General features: G+C 50.5%; 1 protein-coding gene across 21 annotated transcripts in view; it reads right to left on the reverse strand.

Moving 5' to 3' along the window:
* The window catches only part of NFASC (neurofascin), a 96,108-nt gene that overhangs the window by 51,582 nt on the left and 20,455 nt on the right, over positions 1 to 24,071 (reverse strand). For 16 of the 21 annotated variants that reach the window (XR_011339069.1, XM_069876051.1, XM_069876049.1 and 13 more), the window contains exons 2-3: positions 3,358 to 3,532; positions 419 to 436 (exon numbers count right to left, since the gene is read on the reverse strand). Coding sequence is in view for 20 of the 21 variants with exons in the window: in XM_069876051.1 (XP_069732152.1) it covers positions 419 to 436; positions 3,358 to 3,451 (112 nt within the window). In the remaining variant the exon portion in view is untranslated. The remainder of the gene's footprint in view (positions 1 to 418; positions 437 to 3,357; positions 3,533 to 24,071) is intronic. The other 5 variants (XM_069876041.1, XM_069876052.1, XM_069876048.1 and 2 more) reach the window with 1 other exon arrangement.

Here is a 24,071-nt window from a genome sequence, read left to right on the forward strand (position 1 = left end):
TCAGTACCAGACTGTCCTGGAATAAAGCTCCTCAGGTTTGAGGCCGCTTGCTCTTCTCCTGAGAGCTCGTGATGCTGCAAACACACGGAGTTGAGCTCGGTCCATGCACTCGAGCCTTCTCTCCTCCGAGGGGTGGCATTAACAACAGCAAGCCCCTGCAGAAAACAGTATTTGCAAAGACAGCCTGGTTCCTGCTCCTAGGAAAGCAGCAGAAGCTCCCAAGCTGCTCCAGCACTTTGTGTGTCTCTCCCGTGGCAGAAGTGGCTCATCCTGAGTCTGAGCAGCCCGGTCACAGGAGCAGGCAATGCACCCACACGTGCCAAGCACCAGCCACCAGCAGCTCAGGAAGGATCCCTCGTGCCCTGTTTCATGCGGAGGACACAGACAGACGCATACAGAGGGTGAGGGGAACACTTACATTCACTCTGAATATTTGCTGTTAGTCCCAAAGTGTGAGCATAATAAAAAAAAAAAGAAAAAAGGTTAATTGAAGGACATACCCATACATGTCACGTACACAAATAGAAACACGTAGACTTATTGTAGGGCTTGCAAATACTACACACAAATCATTTTAGAATTCAAGCATGTTCTAGTCTACCTACTTATTGTCCATGTGGGAGAAGCTTCTGCTGAGCAGTCCTATGAGCTGGCAGTGCCTCTGTAGAAGGGTGACCGGGGGCACAGGCATGTTCACACCACTCACCTGCAGGCATTTGGTGGCCCTGTGGTCCAGCAGGTCACTCGCAGGAGTTAGCAATGTCCCCCCCTTCTCTATGTCTCAACCCCTCAGTTTCATCCCCCTGAGTCAGAAGCCAATATAATAAACCCATAGCTGGCTTTTTAGGGGATGCTCAAACTCAGAGAAGGTGCCTGAAGTATAGAAAGATGTAGATAGATAGATAGGTAGATAGATAGGTAGATAGACAGGTAGATAGATAGATAAGTAGGTAGATAAGATAGATAGATAGGTAGATAGATAGACAAGTAGATAGACAAGTAGATAGATAGATAGATAGATAGATAGATAGATAGATAGATAGATAGATAGATAGATAGATAGATAGATAGATAGATAGATAGATATCTCCTGCCCCGGGGAGGGAAGGCAGGATTTTATCCAAAGAAGAAAACTTGTTAGGGATGGGGAAGGTTAAAAACACCTAGGCAAGCTGAAATACAGAGCAAACACTGCAACTCCCCTGACACAGGGTGAGCAAGGGCTGTTCTCTCTGTGGTGAGGGGACCCTGAGGCTTTGCTGATGCATCTGCCCTCTTGCAAGCTGCTTCTGTCTCTAAAACATAAGGTCTGGGGAGAAAAACACTTCCCTGGGGAGATGTCCCTGCCCCGAGATGTGTCAGCAAGGGCAGCTGGGTGTCCAGCAGCACCTTGGCATCCCCCTGCCCCAGGGCAGGGCAAGAGAGGTGATGTCCATGGAGTAGGGAGGACTTGCACAGCTGGTAGTATATAGAGGCCAGAATTCAAGCCTGTAATTTGCACATTTATCAGCCCCTGCACAAAATCAGAGCAGCTGGGGCTCTTTACACACCACCTGGTCAAACCTGCAGCCATTCGAGCGCAGGCGATGCTTTCATTAGCTCAGTCTCCCAGATGAGCGGTAGTAAGGCAGCCCTGATCAGCAGGTGGCTTAAACAGGAGCTGAAAACACACCCCTCCTGGTGCTGAAGGCTGGGATAGAAATAAAATGAAGCTGGTGCTCCATGGGTCCAAAAGAGGTACAAGAGGCTGGGTAGGGTTGGCTGGCTGGGACAGACGTCCTCAGGATCCCTAAGCTTTGCCCGGGGCCAGGAGATGCTCTTCACCCACCTGCTCCTGGCTCTGCTGCGCTCAGCTCCCTGCATGCACATTATTTACAGTCTCCTGCCATGCAAGGACCAGGAAAGGACAACGAAAGGCACTCGTAGTTACAAACCCAGTTTCCCACCGGCGCCGGAGGGCACGATGCTCTCCTGCGGCTCAGTGCTGTGCAGTGGGGAGGAGGCTAAAGAAACAGTGAGCTGCTGCAGGCTGCCTTGAGCATTTCTCCACCAGCTGTCAGCATTTCTCTTACTTTTCTAAGGCTGCATTACGCTTAAGGAGCAGAATTACTCATTTTCTGGATGCAAAGCCCATGAAACAGCAGAAGATGGCTCTTTGCAGACCCATTCAGTTTTACCCAACCGCACTGACTCCTGTTTCTGGGGAGGGATTGTTTACGAAGGCTTGTAGAGATAAGACGAAGGGCAATGGGGATGAACTAGACAGGGGCAGATTTAGACTAGACATAAGGAAGATTTTCTTCACTCTGAGAGAGGTGAGGTGCTGGAACAGGTTGCCCAGGGAAGTGGTGGTTGCCCCATCCTGGAGGTGTTCAAGGCCAGGTTGGATGGGGCTTGGATCTAGTGGCTGCAGGCAGCACACCCAGGACTCCACAGAGCAACAACCCGCAGGGTGGAAATTTTTCCTATCAAAAGCTACCCTGGCACTTCAGCCTGAATTTAGACCCCAGCAAAAAGCGGTGCTTTTTCTACTAATGCACCACTTGCTGGAGGATTTCTGTTCATCGCGCTGTCGGAAGAGATTCCCTGCAGCGACAGGCTGATTATTATTAACAGCCGCTACAGGAGTAAGCTGGGACACAAAGAAATTACGAAACTGGTTTCCAGAACAGTGGCTGAGCAGCTCTCGGTACAAACCCCCATCTCAAGTGCATCCAAACAAGTCAAGCATTTCCCATGCGCTGGCCTGAAGATGCCCATTCAGCAGAAACATCAGCCCGCATCCCCCTTCTTCCTCGCTCCATATCCCCCAGCTCTTCTGAATAAAACATAACTCGCATCTCATAATTAACTGAGAAATCCCAACAGGGAGAGAGAGAAAAAAAATCACATTGATCCGCAGGACCTAGCCAGGTCCCCACAGCCCTTGGGGACCAGAGTGTGGGATCACGGCAGCATCTTCCCAAGCAGATGAGCAACAAGCTCACGTCCTCCACGAAGGAGCATCCTGAAGCCTGTCTGAGCTCTGCAGGAACACCAGGAGTCCCGGGATGCTCCATGGAAATCAACAGGCTGAAGACTTGCCAGGACCTGATTTCTTCAGCAGCTTGGCTCAGATGCCGTGTCCCAGTTTGATGTGTGAGTTTGAGTCCTTCGCTCAGCTTTTGGGATGATTAAATCAGAGTGATTTAGGTGACTTTCTGGAGGGCACGTGGTTTTAGAAGAAAATTAGCCTCACATAAGCAAGAGAAAAGAAAACCTTAAGCTGGACCAGGAAAGCCACCCGTGCCCTGCGCATCTTCACTATCTCCTCAACCATTTCAGGAGGAGTTTTTAGAGGCATAAACCATAACTTACAATCCAGGGGGACTTCGATGGCGCAAACAAGGTGATGAAAGTAGAGAGCGAATGCTATTCCCGCGCAGGTGAGGTGATATCTTTGCATGACCATTTTGGACACCTGGACAGCTTTAGGAGCTCAGTTGGGACCCAGAGGCGAGCAGACCAGCAGCACGTGTGGATGGATCCTCAGCTGCAAAACAAACACAAACCCAGAAGTTACTGACCCGTCTGCAGCTCTGTTTCCGTCATCTTCCTTCTGGCAACTGTGGAGAGAGAGGGCTTCCAATCCAAAAAAATTTATGGGGAAGGGCAGAGGCGTGAATAACACCAGAAATCGTTTCCTGGCACTGATGACCAAGGTACAAGCCCATGGTTACTTTTTTCCCCGACTCCTGGTTTGTTCTGCTGGCAGAAGATCAGCTTTATGGACCTAATGGTTCAATCCTAGAATAGAATCGTAGAATTCTTTGGTTGGAAAAGACCTTTGAGATCATTGAGTCCAACTGTACCTGCGCACTGCAAAACCACATCTCTGAGCATCTCATCTGCCCATCTTTTAAACCCCTCCAGGGTTGGGGACTCTACCCAAGGCAGCCCTGGGCAGCCTCTGCCAGTGTCTGAGAACCCTTTCAATGAAGAAATTGTCCCTAATTTCCAATCTAAGCCTCCCCGGCACAAACTGAGGCTGTTTCCTCTCATCCTATCCCTTATTACTTGGGAGAAGAGACCAACGCCCACCTCACCCTCACTCAGATGGACCGTGCTGTCCCCCAGGACTGATAAAAAGTTATTCAGAGCAAGCAAACATTCCCCATAGGATAAAACGAAAAGGATGACTTGCTGTTTAAAATAATAATAATTGTGTTTCATGTACAAGAAATACCTACACAGCAAACATGCACTCCCTCCAGCCAGGCACCAGATGAGCCCTGCTCCATGTTCACCTGGCAAGGGCAGGGAGGCATCTCCAGACACCTCTTCATGTACCAAAGAGCCTATCACTGAGCCAGCACGGCTCTAGCAGGAATCAGGGCACATCAGGACCTTCCCAACAAGCCTGTTTCCAACCAGGCTCCAGCTGCTTCCCTCCCTAGACGGTCCCTGGCATCAGATGCGCGGCCGGTTCCCAAAGGCTCCCATCCAAACCTCCTGGAGACCATCTGATCGTTTGTGTTTTCCACACACATATCTTTTATGTTGTTGTTAATAAACCCATCGACTAAATGCAGGTTTAAAAGAGTGAAAGGAGGAGAAATTATCCCATCCGTACAAGAAAAGCTCCCTTGGAAAGGCTGCTGTGGGGCAGAGGTTGCATCAAGGCTGGGTTACAACTCTCTGTAATAGATAAAAAGGGCATCAGCCACACCGACAGCTCTCTGGGTTGTGAACAAAAGTAACGCCAGGGCAGCAAACAGTGGAAAATCCCCAGCCTTGCTCCGTGCTGCTCCTCCCTGGCCCTCACAGAGGCTTTCGCCGAGGTGGGATGTCGCCAGGCAGGGGAGAGGTGCGGAGAGGCCATTTGGCAAGCAAGGAGAGCCTGTCTTCATGAAATATAAATAACCGGCTGCAGCTTTGGATGCTCCTACCCCTTCAGCTGTTCGCAGAGCCCGGACGAAGCAAATGCGGGAGGGAGGAAGGGAGGGGGGGACCCAGCACAACAGACAAAACGCGACGAGCGTGGGGCTGCCGGGGGCCCCGGGTACCACAGGGAACGCTGCTGGGAGCCAGCGAGAAGCAGATGTCACGTTAAATAAACAGCCCTGACACATGGCCCGGGAAGCTGTCCTGAACCCCAGACAGACTCAAACCCAGCCCAAGACAACTTTTTAAGGATGCTTTTCCTCCCATTACCGTTATAAGGATTAAGATGGACTTAATGGCCTCTCCACCCAGCCCTGCTGGGGCTGATCGGAGGCTCCGTGTCCCCACTCCTGGGCTGAAGCCCAAAGGAACTCGCTGTCCCAGTGTGTCCCACTCAGCCCAGATGACAGATTTCAGGTTGTGAAGGGGCTTGGAGGGGAGCGTCGCTTTGATCTTTTTTGCTTGTTCTAAGGATTTTCCGATCCAGCTGTTGCAATAAAAATAGTTGAAGGACAAAATAATTATAGGACTGGGGCAGTAATTAAAGTCATGCCCAGGACTTCCGCAGTCGTGTGATCAGGTCATGCTGAATAAAGCTTGTCAAATTACTTCTTTAGCTTTCTGTCTAAAGGAAGAGATCATTTTGATTTGTAGCCTTCATTTTTTTTTAAAGTGGTTCATTTCTCCATTTACAGCTTAAAATGAGTAATGGATCAGCTGGTTTTATGCCTTTCTGTTACCAAGAACAAGCCTGACTTATGAACTGAATCAGCCAATAACCAGAGATTTAGCAAGGCCACGATTTCTAAGGTCCTCACCGTGCTCACATCACTGATGCTTCAAATCATGGTCACAAAATGCTTTAAACCCCTCCTCAATCACAGGAGGAGAGGCACAAAATAGCAGGCATTTCAAATGCAGCTCTATGTGACTCTGAAAAGTGAAGTTTTTCCTGATCATAGAATCATAGAATCATAGAATAACCACGTTGGAAGAGACCCACCAGATCATTGTTCCATCTCATCCTATCACGTGGGTGAAGAAACCAGCACCCACCTCTCCACCACCTCCTCACAGGCAGCTGTAGACCTGTCACCACAGGCACTAGGACTGTAAAAACAAGGGCTGTCCATACCTGGAAGAGATCATAGAATCATAGAATAACCAGGTTGGAAGAGACCCACCGGATCATCGAGTCCAACCACTCCTATCAAACACTAAACCTTTAAGCTGCAAAAAGGAGCAGCAGGGACACAGCAGCTCTGGACTGAAACCATCAACAGAGCCATGTGGGAAGGATTCTTTAAAAATGTAGCAGGAAAAAAAAACCACAGCTGAGAAAGTAGGGCCTGTTCAGCCTGGAGAAGAGAAGGCTGCAAGGAGACCTTAGAGCAGCTTCCAGGACTGAAAGGGGCTCCAGGAAAGCTGGGGAGGGGCTCTGGATCAGGGAGGGCAGGGAGAGGATGATGAGGACTGGGTTTCAGCTGCAAGAGGGGCGATTGAGATGAGATATAAGGAAGAAATCTTTTGCTGTGGGGATGGAGAGGTTCTGGTCCAGGTTCCTTAGAGCTGCCCCATCCCTGGAGGGGTTCAAGGCAAGGTTGGATGGGGCTTGTAGCAAGCAGATCCAGTGGGAGGTGGATTGGAACAGGATGGGCTTTGAGGTCCCTTCCAACCCAAACCATTCCACAATTCTGTGACCAGAAGTGGACCAGACAGAGAGGACAGCCCACGGGCAACCGCATTTCCAAGTGAAGCCGCACTGACCAAGAGCAAAGAAGAAAACCCTTGATGGGACACGCACGAAATGCATCCCCGCCTTTAGAAGAGCGAAAACCGAGCTCGTCCAGGGCCCCTTTGTCTCAGCAGAGATGTGGGTGCCACACACCGTGCAGCAGGAACAATCTGGTGCCATGCTTGCGCGTGTAGGTGGGTCCTGGGGACAGGCGGTGCCACCAGCCCCCGGCTGCTCAGAACACTGCCCACATTGTTAAGGCTGCTGCTTGTCTGGGGATACTGAGAGTTATGAAGCTGTCTGATGTCTTCATCTGGCTCCTGAGAGTGACTTAACCCAAAAGAGCCCATGCAAATGGGCAGATGAGACCTCTTCTCCCCAGATTTAGTGGCCCCTAATCGTTGCTCCTGTCCCCGTAGTGCGCAACACAGAAAAGGCTTGATTCCTGCCCAAAGAGCTTCAACCCTCTATCTGCCTCCTGGGATGCTCAGAAACCCTCTGAGCTGGCTGGACCTAAACCCAGCCCAAAGTCTAGGCACATAATGTTCAATAAAAACACAAACCAGGACGAAATCTCACACAAATAGTTGCGAGGTGGTGATATCATCAAATAAGAATTTTACGGCTTAAATGTATTTCTCATCCAGGATCGAGCCTGTCCCCAAGCACCAACTGAAGCCACATCCCAGCTCTGCTTTCATCCAGCTGCAGGCAAGACAGTGAGACAGGCTCAGATGCCTTTCCCTCCAGATATTTATCCCGAGTTCAGAAATGTGTTTCAGACTTTTTGGTGCTTTCCCTTTTCCCGGTAACCTATTGCACATCAGTTTATGTGAACTGTTAGTCTGGGTTGAGAAAAACAACCGAGACCTTGGCCAAGATCTCTTTCCAGTTGCATCATATACTTCTGTAAGCACATTTTTCTCTGGACAAAAGCATGAGGACAGGACCTTTAAAACTAGAAACTGCTCCTCTTGGCAGAATCCAACCCAAACCATTCTATGATTCTATGATTGTGACTCTCCCATTTAGTTTAGAGGCAGAGGTTGATTTACTGCAGTCAAACACCTTCCAAACACATGTGGATTATCAAATTAATGAAGCAGGAAAGGGTTGAAGGAGTCAAGAGGTATCGGATGCTCAGGTAGCCCAGCAGAGCCCAGACTCCCCCTGGGAGCCCCATGTGCCTCCACCAACAGGAACGAGCTCCCCGACACCCTCTCCCAAGAGATGCTGATGGTCACAGCACCCACCAGGCAAACAAGCTTTAACTACCTGAAGAGCCATGTGGTGAATGGGATCCCACTGAAACCATACCTGGCCCGTATGGATTACAGGGTCATCGTCCTGCTCTGCTGCAAGTTTCACACTCTCAAGTTTCTCTTTATGTAAAGACAACGCTCGCACACCAATAATTAAACCAGAAAACATATCCAAAGCACTCAGAATCACAGAATAGTTTGGGTTGGAAGGGAACTTAAAGATCATCCAGTTTCAACACCCCTGCCAGGGGCAGGGACACCTCCCACTGGATCAGGGGCTCCAAGCCCCATCCAACCTGGCCTTGAACCCCTCCAGGGATGGGACAGACACAATTTTCCTGGGCAGCCTGATCCAGTGCCTCCCCACTCTCATGGTGAAGAAATTCCTCCTTATATCTAGTCTAAACCTGCCCCTCTCCAGTTTATACCCATTGCCCCTAGTCCTATCACCACAAGCCTTTGTGAACAGTCCCTCCTCAGCTTTCCTGGAGCTCCTTCAGGTACTGGAAGGTCACTATAAGGTCTCCTCAGAGCCTTCTCTTCTCCAGGCTGAACCACCCCAACTCTCTCGGCCTGTCTGTAAGCTGCTCAAAATCTGCAGTGAAAGGGAAAAAAATCAACTTTTAAAAGTCCTTCAGGTCCTTCTGCATCTCTTAAGAGCCCTGCAGCATCAGCAGAGCTGTGGATGGTACCACTAGAGCAGGGTTCCTCTGCAGGTCTCCTCTCTTCACAGCTCCTTGGGGTTGCCAAGCCAGCCCAGCGGGCTGCGTACCAGCCTGGCAGAGCTGTGAATCTCATTTTTTTCTCCACGCACATGTCATTTGAACATGTACATTGCTTCCTCCCTGCTTTGAGACGGGGGAAATCTCTTTCCACAGATGGTGCTGAGCTGAGCTAGCGAATCCTCGCATCCCAGCCCCGGAGCATCCCTGCTTTCCCCCGCAACAGTGAGCCAGAGCTCCCATCTGCTTTGCACCAACAAGTTTCCCACTGGTTTCAGTTGGCACAGCCACCAGAGGTGGGAAGGGGGCGTTTGCCTACCCAGACTCCCTCTGCCAACAGAAGCAGCCGGACGAGGCTGCCGACACGCTCCGCTCATTAGCAGAACATGAACCACATGCCACGTAATCCGATTGCTGCTCGTCCAGCCAGGCTCTGGACCTCCCATCAGAGCTCCACGGTGCTCTCTTTGCTGGAGGGCAAATGGTACGTGAAAATATCTCCTTTTTGCTGCAGAGATGCAACCGTTGGTGAGAAACCACTCCAGGCCAAGGCAGGAGGAGCCAGGACCCTGTTTCCCCGCAGGCTGGTCTGGCCAAAACTTTGTTGTCTCTTTGTTGTAAATCCCAAAATCAAATCCCTACAAACCACAAGGTCTGACCCCAGCCCAGTCCTGGGGAAGCTGGGCACACTGTGCAGAGCCTAAGGAATTCCCCTGAGTGCACAAATAACCCCAGGGAAGGTCTGAAATTCGTTTCCTTCAAAATATCTTAATGAAATAAGGCTTTCCAGAATAATGATGGAAACAAATCATTCCCCTGTAGCCCCTCTCCTACAAAACGACCACAGCCACGAACTCTCTGATGCAGACGGGGGGCTGTAGAGCAGACACAGAAACAGTAAGCAAGGAAAATCTCTGGTTGAAGCTAAATGAAATTAAATAATTCCACAATGAAGGATTGTTTTTAATCAGTTCATTAGGTCCAGCAGGATGCTTTCAGTAGCAATTAGGCATTTATCCTTATTTACGGTTGTAAGAGGAACAGTAAAACTCAAGCAGCTAGTGTTCCCAAGAAGATTCCTACAGCACCATTTAATGTGTTTCAGCTGTTTAATTAATACTTATTAAATAGCACAGAGCAACATTTCCACAAAGAGAAAACCCTTTTGGTTTCACATAACGAAAACCATTGATTTAGAGAGAATACACGTATGTGATTCCCTGTCACTGACAAAAGGCTTTCCTGATATCCAATCTAAACCTCCCCTGGTGCGACTTACAGCACAGAAATCAGGGGAAAGAAGGAAAGAAATGATCATTTGGCATTTCCATCCCGAGGGGTGGATCGTGCCCTTTCCCAGGGACAACCAGCAGTGCGTGGGGACGGCAGCGCTTCCCGCTTGCCTCTGTTTGGAGGAGAGAGAAGAGCTTTGTGTCCGTTCCTGAGGTTGGGTACAGCTTTCACAATTGTTCTGCCAAACAACTGTCAGAGCAAACACCAGCAAATTCATTTGCATCTCATCTGCTCTCCCCTTAAAAAGAAATCACCATTCCCATCCTTTCATCACCTGCTACCTCAGACCTATGTACCTTCTAATCACAGGCAAGAAGGAAAGGGGTCCCAGGCCAAGATTATTGAATCACAGGATGGTTTGGGTTGGAAGGGACTCCAAAGCCCATCCAATTCCACCCCCGCCATGGGCAGGGACACCTCCCACTGGATCAGGGGCTCCAAGCCCCATCCAACCTGGCCTTGAACCCCTCCAGGGATGGGGCAGCCACCCCTGCTCTGGGCAACCTGGGCCAGGGCCTCCCCACCCTCACAGCAAAACATTTCTTCCTAAAATCTCATCTCAACTTCCCATCTTGCAGCTGAAAACCCTTCCCCTCCTTGTCCTGTTCCTCCCCTCCTTTATCAAGAGCCCCTCCGCAGCTTTCCTGGAGCCCCTTTCTATACTGGAAGTTGCTCTAAGGTCTCCTTGGAGCCTTCTCTTCTCCAGGCTGAACAACCCCAAAGACAGTCCAGAATCTACTGACCATCATTTTCTATACCCGTTGTAACCCCAAAAGAGTTCCCAAATGCATACTTGCTCCCATCCTCTGAGCAAAATTACATTTCTCAGAACACAACCTCAGCAGATGTTTGCAGAGACAAGCCCTTTCGACACAATCCCTGCCGGCCCTCCATAAAAACTCCAGGCAGACCGATTTATTCGGGATAATTGCCCATGTTCTCCTCCCATCACGTCTTCAGCATGTCTTTAAGAAAAACATCTTTAACAAACACATGCACAGGCTGTTTCTCACAGCCCCTGGTTTCTTGTCTCACTCCTCCATGGGATTTTTCCACGGGCTGCATTTTCCTTTCACTCCCTGTAGCTCTCCTGCCTCACACGTGGGTGAGGTTTCCATCCCAAGCCCTGCAGGCTGTATGCATTTTGAAAGAATAGAGCAAACAAGCAAGCATTGAGAGAAAGCGCTGTGATATCACCAGGAACGAGGATGGCTTCCTGAAGTCACCCACCAGCACATGCCAGGAGGAGCTGTGGCAGCGTCTCCCTGGCTCCGCACAGGGCAACACGTAGGAGGCAGGAATGAATCCGTCAATCCCTTGAACTTTAGAGGTGATGCTGGCACTAAGCAGATTTATGCTTTAGCTCGTCTCAATCGCTATCAGCCAGCTCACCCAACCCTCCTCCTGCAGCATCCTCCATCCCTAGAATCAGAGAACGTCCTCAGTTGGAAGGGACCCATGAGGACCATCAAGTCCAGCTCCTGTCCCTGCACAGGACATCCCAGCATTCACATTACGTGGCTGAGGGTGTTGGCTAAATGCTTCTGGAATATTTTCAGCTTTGGTGTCGTGACTGCTTCCCTGGGAGCTGTTCCAGTGCTCCACCACCCTCTGTGTGAAGAACCCATTCCCAATATCCAACCTAACCCTCCCCTGGCATCTTCCTGCCATTCCCTCAGGTCCCATTGGTCACCAGAGAGAAGAGCTCAGCGCTTGCTTTTCCTCCTTCTCTTGAAGGAAGAGCAGGAAACCATTATGAAGTCTGCCCTCAGTCTCCTCTTCTCCAGGCTGAACAGACCCAGTGGTTTCATCCACCCCTCACACACCTTCCCCTCTAAACCCTTCACCAGCTCCTCTGGATGCTCTCCAGTAGCATCAGATTCCTTTTATCCCGTGGCCCCAGAACTGCCCCCAGTGAGAGCAGAGCAGGACAATCCCCTCCCTCATCCATCTGGATGCACCCCAGGGCTCAGCTGCCCCTCTTGGCTCCTACCAGGGCAGTCGGGACCAGCTGCACCCAGGCTCCAATTCCAGAAATATTTAAAACATACCAGAGGAAGGGGACAAGTGTACTTGGTGCCTCTCCGAGCTGGATTTTGCACGCTCTGGGTGCAGGCAGCAGTTATGCTTTCAGGAGGTAATTCATTCCTTGCTAGAGCTGCGCATCACTACTGAGAGCACGGATAACTCCAGCGACCGACTCTTTAATCTATCACAGTCATATCGCGGCACTACATAAATGTGAATTAATTTATCATCCTGTCCTTCTGGTAATGTAAGGAAATACTGTCAGTCCATTACACAGAGGGACTTTAGTCCAGAGAGGTTAAGCGTTACCCCAAGGTCAGACAAAAGAGATGGCAGAAGTGGGAAATGAGCTGACATCACCAGAGTACTCAGTTTAATCAGAAAATACCATTTAACCTTTACAAACCGGTCACAGACGGCGGGGTGGGGGGGAAAGTAAAAGCATGAAACTTTCCCTGGAAGATGATGACGTGGCCGTCGCATCACCCAGAAGCAGCAGCTGAGAATTGGCCCCGCGACAGCTGATCCGCAGGCTGCTGGGGCTGCTCGGGGACCAGCGGGGCACTGGGTCACACTGGCCCCGCTAATCAGCTTCCCACCCTCCTGCGGAGCCACTTGTTTCCACATCTTTTTCTTTCAGCAGCAAGGGTGAGAAGCGAGTAAGAAAAAACCCCAAGCCATCAGTTATCTTTGGTAGAAAACAAAGGGGCTCCAGGATTTCATTTCTGCTGCCTCTTGGGCATGGCGTGATATCTGAGGGTGGGTTATAGTGAAGACAAAAAAGCAATCATTTCTACTTGTTATTTTTTGGGAAAAAATCATAGAATCATGGAATAGTTTGGGTTGGAAGAGACTTTAGAGATCATCCAGTTCCACCCCTGCCAGGGGCAGGGACACCTCCCACTGGATCAGGGGCTCCAAGCCCCATCCAACCTGGTCCTGAACACCTCCAGTGATGAAGCAGCCACCACTGCTCTGGGCAACCTTTTCCAGGTCCTCCCCACTCTCATGGTGAAGAAATTCCTCCTTATGTCTAGTCTAAATCTGCCCCTCTCCAGTTTATCCCCATTGCCCCTCGTCCTAGCACTCCAAACCTTTGTGAACGGTCCCTCCCCAGCTTTCCTGTAGCCCCTTTCTGCACTGGAAGGTCGCTCTAAGGTCTCCTCAGAGCCTTCTCTTCTCCAGGCTGAACAACCCCAGCTCTCTCAGCCTGTCCTCATACGGGAGGTGCTCCAGGCCTTGGATCATCTTTCTATCCCTCCCTTTCTAACAGCTCCATCTCCTTCTTATGCTGAGGATGCCAGAGCTGGACACAATACTCCAGATGAAGTCTCACAAGTCCTCATAAATAAAAATATTTAAAACCTCTCCTTGTATTGCAACCTATCTGGAAAAATCCACAGTCATTTACTTAATTAGGATGTAGAAGAGGGACAAGGAAGAAAACAGATATGAAAAACATGGATTAAAAAGGAAAGTTAAGAAAGTTTCACGTTGAGAAGCTTTAAGGAACAGTATCAGGGCACAGAACACAGTGGTTTAGAGCTGCCCAGGACCCTGTCTGTAAGGAGGGGCATCCAGCCTGCAAGTGGTTAATGTCAACCCCCACTGTGTCCCTCGGCCACCCCTCGCAGGGACAGCAGCATCTGGCTCCTGGTGATTAGCCAACTGCTAATCACGCAGAGCAACAGCTATAAACAGCAACTGGGGGGCACTTCATGCAACAATTGCTCTGGAAAAGCTGCCTTTCCCCTTTTGGCTCCCATGCGAGTCTGTTCCACCTCCCTTGGTGGATTGCGACCCTGAGGAGGAGGACGCAGACCTGGGGGTTTGCAGCAGGCTGAGCTTCTCTCATAAAGACGATGGGTGCAACACTCAAATAGAGACAAGAATACGCGCTTCTCTAATTGCACAGGGCCAGGAGATGGTTTGGCATGAATTCATTGAGGACACCAACCCTTCCTTTCCTGCTTGGACACTGGTTATAACCTGCACCCCATCCACACCCACGATGCGCCTTGAAGTGCTCAGGGGAGTGGCTATAGCAATGGGCAAAGCCACTTCAGGGAGAGCACCCCAGCACTGACCTCCCACCATCCGAGGACTCACGGGACACAGGAGCGAGCCGATGATGATCCCTGTGCCCTGCACCACGGATCTGGCTCTGCCAGGCAGCCTGCAGCTCTCAACCCTGCACAGAGCATCCGGCACAACTTATCCCGGCAGCAATTTCCACCTACGGCTGCTTCTTGTTCATGACAGTAAATAAGAGCGACCCAGGCAGGAGCTGTGTCTCGATTCACGTCTCCGCAGCGCTCGGAATGAGGTTGCAGCGAGGGTTCAATAGCTGCGAACTGGCAGAGCCTCCCAGACACGCACTGCTGGCCGCAGTCGATCCCTGTGGCCGGACGAGACCGCAAGATGTGGCGGGGGACACGCTGCCTGTGCGAGCTCCCCTCCTCCTGCGCTTGCACTCAGTTAAAAACCTGGAGATGCTCACAAGATGTTGAGCTTGCATTTGGTCACAAAGAGATCCTGGGAGAAGAAGGGTCCTACGCAGCTCCACGAGCTCGGAGAGCTCCCCTGCCCACACCAAGGGCTTTCCCAGAGCCCACGGTATCTCTCCCACTCTCGAGTCATAACTAAATGGTGACTTATTCAGCTGTGCCACCAAAGCTTCTTTTTGGGTCACGCCACACGAGCTGCCTACGTTTTCCCACACGCGATGCCAGGCAGGGCAAGCCACCCCGTTCAGCTGCATCCAGGGACGTGGTGGATGTTGGCACAGATCATAGAATCACCAAGTTGGAAGAGACCCACTGGATCATCAAGTCCAACCATTCCCATCAATCACTAAACCATGTCCCTCAGCGCCTCGTCCACCTGTCTCTTAAACCCCTCCAGGGAAGGGGACTCAACCCCCTCCCTGGGCAGCCTCTGCCACTGCCCAATCACCCTTTCTGTGAAAATTTTTTTCCTAATGTCCAGCCTAAACCTCCCCTGGTGGAGCTTGAGGCCATTCCCTCTCGTCCTGTCCCCTGTCCCTTGGGAGAAGAGCCCAGCTCCCTCCTCTCCACAACCTCCTCTCAGGGAGTTGGAGAGAGCAATGAGGTCTCCCCTCAGCCTCCTCTTCTCCAGGTTAAACACCCCCAGCTCTCTCAGCCGTTCCTCATCAGGCCTGTTCTCCAGCCCCTCACCAGCTTCGTTGCTCTTCTCTGGACTCGCTCCAGAGCCTTGAGACTCTTCAAGAAGCGTTTTCCCCAAGCACAGAGGAAAAAGGCCAATCAAGCAAGCGTGAGGGTGCCCAGGGTTCAAAAGGCCCTTGGGGGCTCCTACACCAAGAAGCCTCTTTGGTACCAAATGAATTGGAGTATCTGGGTTTCTATCTCATATTACTGAGGTCCTGGTCCTGCTTGTGCCTCCACAAACAAAGACCGTTTATTCCCTAGGTTTTTCTTTCAAAACAATTCACCAAGATGTTTTATTTAGCAGATGGAAAGGAAACAATTGCATTAGCACAGACTACCCTTGATTATATTAAGGCAAACACTCCCTCCGTCAGGGAAACACAGTTATTTCAGTAGCATGACCAGAAGGAAGGTGAATACTTCTGGATTTTAGGGTTGAAAAGCAGAAAGAGCTGCTCTAGGGCAGTGAGGCCAGGCTGGGGGCTCTTTCAACCCTGCTCACAATTATAGGTACCACTGAGGATGCACTGAATGGGTGCAATTACTCAAGTGCTGAACGTTCCCCACTGCAAATTATAGTATTCAAAGCTGAAGGAGGTCTCAAGCACAAAAGCTTTAATTTTCATGGGGTGGTGTAAGCCCAGGAGAAGAGCTGAGACAAGAGCTATTAAGAGAAGCAAGGACGGGGTTGCCTCCAAGAAGAGGAGGCAGAAGTGGCACCGAGGGCTGCGACCAGCTCCAAGGAGCTGATGGGCAGCATCACAGGGCAAATCCTTCTGCGCCTCCTCAGAGAGCTGGGGGAACAAAGCGGGACTGTGCAGCCGCCCGCCCGTGCAGGAATGCACCTTCCGAGGAGCTGGAAATGTCACGTTCCCAGCGGGAATGCCACACGGGAGCATAACAACGCACAGGGTGGCAGTGCCCAGCAAAGATGCCGAGATCCATGGGGACCCACCTGGCGCAGCCCCATAGGTGTTTCTCAAGGTGCTTAGGCTCTGCTTTCCTCCTTCACCCATCCTTTTGGCTGCTTTCAGCAACCCTTCTGATCTATCCCCTCCTTCAACCACCTTCCCCCAGCCGCCTCCACCTCCAGTGTGGGTCCCCAGACACCATCTCCACCCAGCTTGTAACTGGATCAAACACACAAGTGCCACCAACAAGGCAGGAACATGCCTGCTGCTGATTAATCCCGTAATTGAGCTGTATTTACAGACACTGCCTTCTCCCCAGAGCCTAGCTGGGGGCCCTCAAGCTGTTGTATCACTTTACAGTCGTGAAGCACAAGCAGCAGCCTCACACTGCGTCCTCCATCCACCTCCCTTAGACCTAGCAGGCTCCGCTGCATGGAGAAGCTCTCCAGGACCACATCCTTGGGGTATCACCTCAAATCCAGAGTCAACGTAGGTAATAAAACTGCTCTTTGCAGACACAGTCTTGGAGCACATCTGGTTCCCGTGTTCTGCAAAACGCCTCTGACATTTAATTTCAAACCCCAGGCATTTCGACAGTGGTGACGGAGCAAAACAGCAGCAAATCTGACATTTCATCCGTGAGCCATCTGACGTGCAACCTTTAGACGAGACTACAGCGCAGAACAGCACGGGGAAACGGGAGGGGATCAAAAAAGACAGGGCAGTTCTTGAAAACCTTATATGAAAATGCAAACCAGAAGGCTATCTGGAAGTCTGCTTCTCTCAGTAGCGCTGGATTTGCTTTTGTAAAGATGCTGTGTAACAGGTTTGCCTTGCCCGGCACATACTTAGATCCTAATTACACATGGGGAATCACAGGAAGGAAATCATTACCTCTCCTCTGTGCTCCCTTAACAAGTCCCATTACTACAGTATAATTGAGCTTGTGTCTGGGAAATTGGATTTTCGATGACCGCCCACCTGCCACAGCTTCAAAAATCGTCCAAAATATTATCTGTAACTGCACCATTCTGCAAGCATGAAGTGTGCCTTGTAATGATTTTCCAAAAAGGAGAAACCAAGTGCCACCAATCCACATTTTCAGCCAGTTTTCCAAAGAAAAAACCCTTCCCCTGCTGCCTGGCTTAAAGCTGGTCACTGCCAACAACTCCTCAACTTCTTGGCTCGTTCTAAATCCAGCTGGGGACCTCTCTGCTACAGAGGCTCAATTCATAGAATCATAGAATGGTTTGAGTTGGAAGGGACCTCCAAGCCCATCCATTCCACCTCCTGCCATGGGCAGGGACACCTCCCACTGGATCAGGGGCTCCAAGCCCCATCCAACCTGGCCTTGAACCCCTCCAGGGATGGGGCAGCCACCACTGTGCTGGGCAACCTCACAGCAAGACATTTCTTCCTAAGATCTCATCTCAATCTTCCCTCTTCCAGCTGAAAACCATTCCCCTCATCCTGTCCCTGCCCTCGCTGATCCAGAGCCCCTCCCCAGTTTTAACAATCGGCATGTGTCCCATCACCTGCCTGTAACATTTTGGTGGCCCCCTTCTCACTGCCTGTCCTCAGACGTGAAATAGCGACAGCTTTTTATGACAGACAGCATGTTTCAGCTTGATAGAGCAGAGATGCTGTGAAATCACACCTTATTTATTACCCTGAGCTCAGAACTAGAAGGGATGCACCGTTCTCTGGTATATCTCAGCAATGCCTTCACAGGTTTTCACATTACTCTGCATAAAATTCTCACCCTTTGCAGCACGGTCATTAAGATTGCCGGCACAGCCACTCCATCTGCCTTTTGAGCCCCCTCCAAAAGAGTAATAAGTTAATTGGGAGAAGCATTTGGCTTCTACATAATGAAGCTGGCACAAAAACAGCTTCTAACCTTCAGGAACTGAGAACAGGATGCAGGATAGGGATTTACTTGTTTACTGTGGTTTAAACACATATTGAAAGACCAGGCTGATGCTTAGGATTTCTTTTAAAAGAAGAGTTCAACTGAAGCCAAGGGAACAAGGATGCGCCCAGCACCGGGCACAGCATCCTCCTGGGGAGCTTCTACCCCAAGTTTTGCTGGTGAGGAGCTGCTCCCAAGCAAATCTCCATCACCGGCACAAGGCACGACGCCCACGCTGAGCCGGCAGCGCTTCTGGCACTAGCTGGGAAAATAGCAAGGCAAAAGGAACCAGTTTGTGCCCTGAGAAGGTGCAGATGCGCACAAGGAGTGTGTAGGTGTCAGCAATAAATGATGCATAAGAGGAGAAAAAGCTGGGGAAGGGGCTGGAGTCCAGTGGTTCTGGGAGAGTCTGAGGGACCTGGGGCTGTTCAGCCTGGAGAAGAGGAGGCTGAGGGGAGACCTCATCGCTCTCTGCAGTTCCTGGAGGTTGTGGTGAGGTGGGCACTGGGCTCTTCTCCCAAGTGACAAGGGACAGGATGAGAGGAAACAGCCTTAATTTGCTCTAGGGAGGTTTAGATTGGATGTTAGGAACAATTTCTTTACTGACAGAGGCTGCCTAGGGAGGCGGTGGGGTCTCCATCCCTGGAGGGGTTAAAAAAACATGTACCATGGCACTTGGGGACATGGCTTAGTCGCCACTGGTGGTTGGACTGGATGAGTTTAGAGGTCTTTTCCAACCTTAATGATTCTGTGAAAAAGATAAACCAGCTGCACGCCCCACCATTGCTTTGTGATCTCCAGCTGTGCAAGATCAATGCTGAGCCCACAAGCAACATTTAGCTGGGAAGTCAGTTTGAGTCAGGAGATGCATGAGCAAAGGACCACTGATAATTTTCAGCATCCCACAGCGTGGAAGAGATGAGACCTGTCTCCTACAGGTCCCTGAAAATCCAAATTTCCTATCATTGACAAGGACTGGAATAAGGGGAAAGGGTCAGCTGATAACTAATGGAGTTTAAAGACAAGCAGAAATCAAAAGAATCATAGAATCACTAGGTTGGAAGAGACCCACCGCATCATCGAGTCCAACCATTCCTATGAGAGGAAAACCTCGATATTTAACCACTCCACTGTCTCCCACCTCTTCTCAAATTCACTCAGTCAAGCTCTGAATTGTGGTGGTGAACCGCTGCAGATGTGAAAAGCAAAGTATCTTCGTAAAAGCCATTAAAGTGCTGGTAGAAGCGACGGGTAACGAGAAGGGATTGGGAAGCAAGGGCCACGCTCCGGCTGGGCAGGCTGCCCACCCCGCTGCTCCGAGAGGGCTTGGAGGAACCAGGGCTCAGCCAGGCACTGGGCACAACCGGTCCCAGGGCTTGGAAAAACAACCTGTTCCCAAGCTCCTTCCCTTGACTTCCCCCAGGACAGAAGACAATGCAGAAATGGAGAGCGTGTTCCACATTGGCTAAAGCTATATGGAAAACAGTAAATGTTTTTTCAAATGGTTTTGGAAAGCGTTTCTTTCTTTTTTTTTTTTTTTTTTTAGCACAAAGTGCTGACATTTTCCAAGAAACATTATTCTTGCGCTGAAGGAATTATGCAAGCTTGGGGTTTGTGTATAGTGGTTTTGAGAGTGGAACAGAACCCAAAGGGAAGCTACGTGCTAACTCCGGTTTAAAAAATAGAGTAAATTAGAGTTTCTTCGCCAAAATGCACACAGAAAATCATGTGGAGCTGGCTCACTGTAAAAGGAAAATAATGAAATGCATTGATTCTATGTCAGCATCCAGGACTGAAAGGGGCTTCAGAAGGGGCTCTTGATCAGGGAGGGCAGGAATAGGATGAGGGGGAACGGTTTTCAGCTGAAAGAGGGGAGATGGAGAGGAGATCATGGGAAGAAATGTTTTGCTGTGAGGGTGGGGAGGCCCTGGAACAGGTTGCCCAGAGCAGCGGTGGCTGCCCCATCCCTGGAGGGGTTCAAGGCCAGGTTGGATGGGGCTGGGAGCCCCTGATCCAGCGGGAGGTGTCCCTGCCCATGGCAGGGGTGGGACTGGATGGGCTTTGAGGTCCCTTCCAAACCATTCTGATTCTACAACTCAAAATTTTCCAAGATCCAGTGTACTGCTGACTACAGCACCACTCGCTTCCAGTCCTTGCTTGTCCTCAAGAACCATCACCACGATGTTCACACCGATACCACTGCTTGTGGCTGCCAGGCTGGAAGGTTAAGGCTGGTTTCTTCCACGCCACCATCGAGTTACGCACTCAAATCCCATCGAGAGCTAACAGCACTGGAGAGCCTAACCCACTTAGACATTTCTCCATGTTAAGACTTCGTTAGAAACGTTGATAAGGCAAGCATATGCTTAAGAGATAGCTACATTAAAAAACCATCTCTCCCCAGAGAGATTTTCACAGCTCATTTATTAAACCCCCTCAAAGAACAGAGGGGAAAAGCCAGCTTCAATTGGTTTTAAGCCATAACAAGCGATGAGAGAGTTCAGTTTTGCCTTCCAGCCTCGCTGCTAGTTTCACTTGTGACAAGCTGCACTTCAAGGCAACGCATTTATCATACAAGCAGCTTTATTTCAAACCCAGCACGAACAAAGGGAGAGCTAGCCACGAGTCTGATCCTGCATCCCCCCAGCTGCAACTCTGTACCCAATTCAAGAGTCATGCTCTAATTTAAGGATGGGATTTTCATGCTTGTTCGTAGACAAGCCCATTCTTGGTACCACAAAATGGGAAAGCAACGCCATCCCCATCAGAAGGCACCAAGGGGGCTTCTGTTAATGAGCTCTGGCTTGGTCCCAAGCAGGACCACTTGTTTTTTTTTCTTGCCTGAACATATCTAAAGGCATCAATAGAGTTTTCCAGGTGCTTTGTCAGAGGAAGAGTGTTGCTGCAGGAGGAGGTGGGCAGCTGCAGGCAGGGCTGGGAAGGCAGCTCCAGAGTTTTTATCACCATCTGAGAAGGAAATGAGTTTATAAAACTTCATTGAAGCATCGTTTTTACAAATACAGACAGAGGAATTGGGTCTGTGCTGTTCTGGACATGTGAAGATGCCCAGATCCTATTTTCCTGAGGACCTGAGCCTCCTCTCGCTTGGCAAATGCTTCGCGAAGTAACTCGGGAAGTCACAAGCCTGTCAGAACCAAGCCCATAAAAACAGCTTGATAGAGCTAGAAATATTTTTCACTGCTCATAAACCCCTCCTTTTTATGATCCCACAATTACAAACAGCTGTTTATTTTGCTAGTTAGCTCTCTTGGAAAAAGTTCTTTCCAATGCATAATGAAAAGTGCCAGGCATTTCCCAGGAATTTTCAGCGCAGAGAAAGTTTGGCACTCTGCTATTTGAAAAAATCACTGAAAGGGTGCAATTAGCTGAAGAACAAGCATCTATTCTGGATCAACCTCAGGATCCTTCCTCTGGCATCCAAACAGGCCCCATGTGACAAGCGGATGCCAAGCAGCCGATCCTCCCTCCCGCTCAGGCATGCATACAATTCCCATAATATCTGCCTCCCAGCCTTGCTCATAGCTCAGAAAACTGGTCAAAACCTGCAAGGAGCTGTAACCGTTTGTATGCAGAGCTTGAGAAAGCTGCAGTTGCAGGGAATGGGAGAAAACCCAGTGCAAGGTGCAGGAGGGCTGAGGTGGGAATCGCCTCTCACCGCTCCAGCCCATGGTGTTTTTCACATGGTATAAGATAGAATCACCAGGTTGGAAGAGACCCACCGGATCATCGAGCCCAACCATTCCCATCAATCACTAAACCATGTCCCTCAGCACCTCGTCCACCCATCCCTTAAACCCCTCCAGGGAAGGGGACTCAACCCCCTCCCTGGGCAGCCTGTTCCAGAGAAGCAGCATAAAACCAACTCAGTCCCTCATCCACCCCAGCTAACAGGTTTCCACCATCAAAATGACGATGAACACGAAGGAGGCAAGGTCTGAGCTCCTGCAAAATGAGGATTTCCACGAAGGAGGGATGATGCTGGATTGAACCCTGCCCAAGAGCACATGGGCAGGCACAAAAGCCATTTAGGCTTTACAGTGTCACTGAATCCCACACCAAGATCAGAGCAGGATGGTTTGGAGCAGCAGACATCCCCTTCTGGGGTATCACCAGCCCTCCATGCTCTCCCGCATCCTCTGGGAGCACAGCCCTTGCACGTAGCCATAGCAACCCGCGTTCATGCGCAGAGGTGCCTGCCTGAGCGAAAAAGGGAAGGAATTTGCTTCCCAGCTCAAAAATTATTCATGAGAAATTAGTGAGAGCTACAACAAGCCCTCTGAAGCGTGTTCCCCCCGCCAGCCCTGCCGGGGAGCAAGCAGGCAGAGGACCTTCCTCGCCATTCCCCTTGGCAAGAGGTTGTTAATTTAATATTAAATAGAGCCCTTTCTTGCAATGTCAGATCTGAAGCACCAGTTTGAGCGCCTTTTTGGGGGGTGGTTGCTCTTAATTAGATGAAAAGCCTTGCAGGGAGTCTCTGAGCAATCGGCAGAGAAGTCGGACACCCCATCATAGCTTTCAGTCTCCCCTTTTCTACTCCTCCTTGCAGCCTAAGCCAGCGTGAGTTACTCAAATCAGGCACTTCTGATCCCATTCAGACGTATTGTTTTCCTTTAGTATAAATGCCAAACCTGATGTTGCATCAAAAGGTCATTTGAGGCTGCGGACAGGGATGCAGCAGCAGAACCACCTCCTTCCCCATCCCTCTGCCCCCAGGCTCCTACAGCCTTTTGTTTGCTTATTTTCATCAGCCCTTTCCTGCACCCACGTGCAGTCTCGCCAGCAAGGGGCAAAGAAATCTCATTCCTCACCGAAGTAGATAAACCGACATGGAAATGAAAACACCCACTCTGAACAGATAAGAAGTTGATTCAATTAAAGGAGCATGTTTCTGCCACAATTACACGATGGTTCAGAAGCATCCTCACCATTCCCACCCCACCAGAGCTCAATAAGCTCTTCCCAGCAGGATTCGCAGCTGGTTACCCCTGATGCTCAGGGACCACTTCTCCCCTTCCCTCTGGAGGGCAGAGGGTTTCATAGAATTATAGAATCACCCGGTTGGAAAAGACCCACCGGGTCATCAAGTCCAACCGTTCCTATCAAACACTAAACCATGTCCCTCAGCACCTCGTCCACCTGTCCCTTAAACCCCTCCAGGGAAGGGGACTCAACCCCCTCCCTGGGCAGCCTCTGCCAGGGACCAATGACCCTTTCCAGGAAAAATTCTTTCCTAATGTCCAGCCTGAACCTCCCCTGGTGGAGCTTGAGGCCATTCCCTCTCGTCCTGTCCCCTGTCACTTGGGAGAAGAGCCCAGCTCCCTCCTCTCCACAACCTCCTTTCAGGTAGCTGGAGAGAGCAATGAGGTCTCCCCTCAGCCTCCTCTTCTCCAGGCCGAACAGCCCCAGGTCCCTCAGCAGCTCCTCATACAACTTGTTCTCCAGCCCCTTCCCCAGCTCCGTTCCCTTCTCCAGGTGCTCTCCAGCCCCTCAATGTCCTTCTTGCACTGAGGGAGCCAAAACTGACCCCAGGATTCGAGGTGCAGCCTCACCAGCATCCAGCACAGGGCTCGATCCCTTCCCTGCTCCTGCTGGCCACCCCATGGCTGATCCAAGCCAGGATGCTGGTGGCCTCCTTGGCCACCTGGGCCACTGCTGGCTCATGTTCAGCTGCTGTTGACCAGCACTCCCAGATCTTTTTCCACCAGGCAGCTTTCCAGCTGCTCTTCCCCAGGCCTGGAACATTCCATGGGTTTTTTGTGACCCAAGAGCAGGACCCGGCACTCAGCCTCATTGAACCTGACCCCATTGGTCTAAGCCCATGGATGGAGCCTGTCCAGGTCGCTCCGTAGAGCCTCCCAACCCTAAAGGAGATCAACACTTCTGTCTATCTTAGTGTCATCTGCAAACTTAGTGAGGGTTTAGACGCCCCGTGGGCAGGAGAGAAGTTGAGACTTGAGCTGCGTGCAGGGTAGAGTGACCTGCAGGTCACTCTAGGTCCATGAAAGAGAGAATCCCAACAGATGTGTGGTGGAGCATATGCTGAAAACAAACCAGCAGCACTGAGACACGGCTGTTG

This window comes from Phaenicophaeus curvirostris, chromosome 24 (genome assembly GCF_032191515.1).
Source record: "Phaenicophaeus curvirostris isolate KB17595 chromosome 24, BPBGC_Pcur_1.0, whole genome shotgun sequence".
NCBI lineage: Eukaryota > Metazoa > Chordata > Aves > Cuculiformes > Cuculidae > Phaenicophaeus > Phaenicophaeus curvirostris.